The 2,500-nt window shown below is 43.8% G+C and overlaps 1 protein-coding gene across 1 annotated transcript in view; it reads left to right on the top strand.

Moving 5' to 3' along the window:
* The window catches only part of gramd2ab (GRAM domain containing 2Ab), a gene marked incomplete at both ends in the record, with an annotated part of 29,155 nt that overhangs the window by 21,875 nt on the left and 4,780 nt on the right, over nucleotides 1-2,500 (top strand). The window contains one exon of the mRNA XM_080027863.1: nucleotides 1,746-1,805. Within this exon, the coding sequence (XP_079883989.1) occupies nucleotides 1,746-1,805 (60 nt within the window). The remainder of the gene's footprint in view (nucleotides 1-1,745; nucleotides 1,806-2,500) is intronic.

Here is a 2,500-nt window from a genome sequence, read left to right on the forward strand (position 1 = left end):
AGGTTGACACGGCCAGCCAGGTCTGACCAGTTTTTCACAAACCTGACCAATTGACCAACCAGCCGGGTCATACCACAATGAAGCTGACGAGCAGCATCATCCTGTTTTAATCATTGTAACCACCAAGGTCCTGCTTTCTGTATTGCTTCTAAAAATAAAAATAGACCTAAAAAAGTTCTTAATGCAAAGAAAGACACAAGGCACAAAGAAGTTGGAAATAACTGAAGGAACAGATTTGAGTTCAAAGATTAAGAACTTTTTTGTAATGATTTCAGTGCTTTTGCAGTGATGAGAGCAGAATGAACTAAGCCTAAATGTTGCAACCAAACATAGGCCAACTTGATAGTTTTGAGGGTAGGTTGGTTTGGTTATTCAGAGAACATTTAGAGTTTTTTTTTTTTTTTGTGAAGAATGTGTTGTTGACGTTGTTTAAGTGTTATTTATTTCAACAATACCACCAAAAGATTTCAAATGATTTATTGTCATGTGCAGAAATACAAAAAAGTGCAATATTTGGTGCAGTCAATTAGTGTAAATGTATCTTATACCAGAAGCTAGTAGCATAGACAACGTGCACATTGTGAAAAAACTGTTTGCTTTAGTGAATACTAAAGAAGAACAATGTCTCTGTGTGAACTGATTATTTTCTAGAGATCTGTTGATCTGTTAAACAATTGTGTGAGTGTAAGAGAATCAAAATAAATTGGTTGGTATGCTGGGCTAAGTCAGAAATGTGCTACTATTTTTAAAATAACTGTCCCTGCAAGTCCCTGGTTGACAAGATAGTTATTCTCTCTACAAATACATGTATGTGTTTATTGAGGGATGAGCGCACTCACACACATTGTTGATAGGAGTAATGGGTAAGGGGGGCCCATTGACTGGATGTGTTCAGGGGCCCAGCCAGTTGTGTGGGCGGGCCTGCCTTGGACAAGGTATGACAACAATAGATATTTCACGGAAACTTAAGCGTGATCATCGTACTGTGAAGAGATTTCTGGCTGATTCAGAGCACAGACGGGTTGGTGCAGATAAAGGCATAATGAGGAAGGTTTCTGCCAGACAAATTCATCGGAATAGGAGAGCAGCTGCTAAAATGCCGTCACAAAGCAGCAGACATGTATTTGAAACTTCTGGTGCCACTGGAGTCCTGCGAACCTCAAGGTGTAGGATCCTCCAGAGGTTTGCAGCTGTGCATAAACCTATTATTCGGCCCCTAAACAATGATCACAAGCAGAAACGGTTGCACTGGGCTCAGGAATACATGAAGACTCATTTTCAAACAGTCTTGTTTACTGATGAGTGCCGTGCAACCCTGGATGGTCGGATGGATGGAGTAGTGGATGGTTGGTGAATGGCCACCATGTCCCAACAAGGCTGCGACGTCAGCAAGGAGGTGGCGGAGTCATGTTTTGGGCCGGAATCATGGGGAGAGAGCTGGTAGGCCCCTTTAGGGTCCCTGACGGTGTGAAAATGACCTCGGCAAAGTATGTTGAGTTTCTGACTCACCACTTTCTTCCGTGGTACAAAAAGAAGAACCGTGCCTTCCGTGGTAAAATCATCTTCATGCATGACAATGTACCATCTCATGCTGCAAAGAATACCTCCGTGTCACTGGCTGCTTTGGGCATAAAAGGAGAGAACCTCATGGTGTGGCCCCCATCTTCCCCTGACCTCAACCCTATTGAGAACCTTTGGAGCATCCTCAAGCGTGTGTGTTCACATTGTGTTTTCTGTGTTTGTAGGTCAACGGGAAAAGTTTGAGTCTCAAGCAATACCTGGAGGAACCCAGCTCTCTGTCCATGGTACACACACACACACACACACACACGCACACATACACACACACACATTCTCACACACACACACACACACACACATTCTCACACACACACGCACACATACACGCACAGACACACACACACGCACACACACACACGCACACACACACACACACACACACACACACGCACACACACACACACACACACGCACACACACACACACAGGCACACACACATACACGCAGACACACACACACACACACACACACACACACACACACACACACACACACACACACACACTCTCTTATCTGATGTTATTGACTCACAGAGGAAACAGAAAAACATTGAGATATCAACCCACAAGCAGAAGTTTGTCCTAAAAGTGATCGTGTGTGTGTGTGTGTGTGTGTGTGTGTGTGTGTGTGTGTGTGTGTGTGTGTGTGTGTGTTTGTGTGTGTGTGACTCAGCCTTATTATGACTATATGACTATGCGTGTGGCTCATGGTACAGTGGCGTCACGGTGCATTTGAAACCTAGGTTGCGTTCCGAATCTCATACTTTCTACTATATAGTTTGGTAGAAAAAAGATTTAGGATGTCCCGATTCTTGTGGCCAGATTTAGGATGGTTAGAAGTACCCGGATGTCCTACTTCATCCGGCCAAGATTGTTAGTGTTGAAAACTGCATCCTATTTGGGCGATTCTGACCCACAA

The sequence above is a fragment of the Ammodytes marinus genome (genome assembly GCF_949987685.1).
Source record: "Ammodytes marinus genome assembly, chromosome: 5".
In the NCBI taxonomy this organism is placed as follows: domain Eukaryota; kingdom Metazoa; phylum Chordata; class Actinopteri; order Uranoscopiformes; family Ammodytidae; genus Ammodytes; species Ammodytes marinus.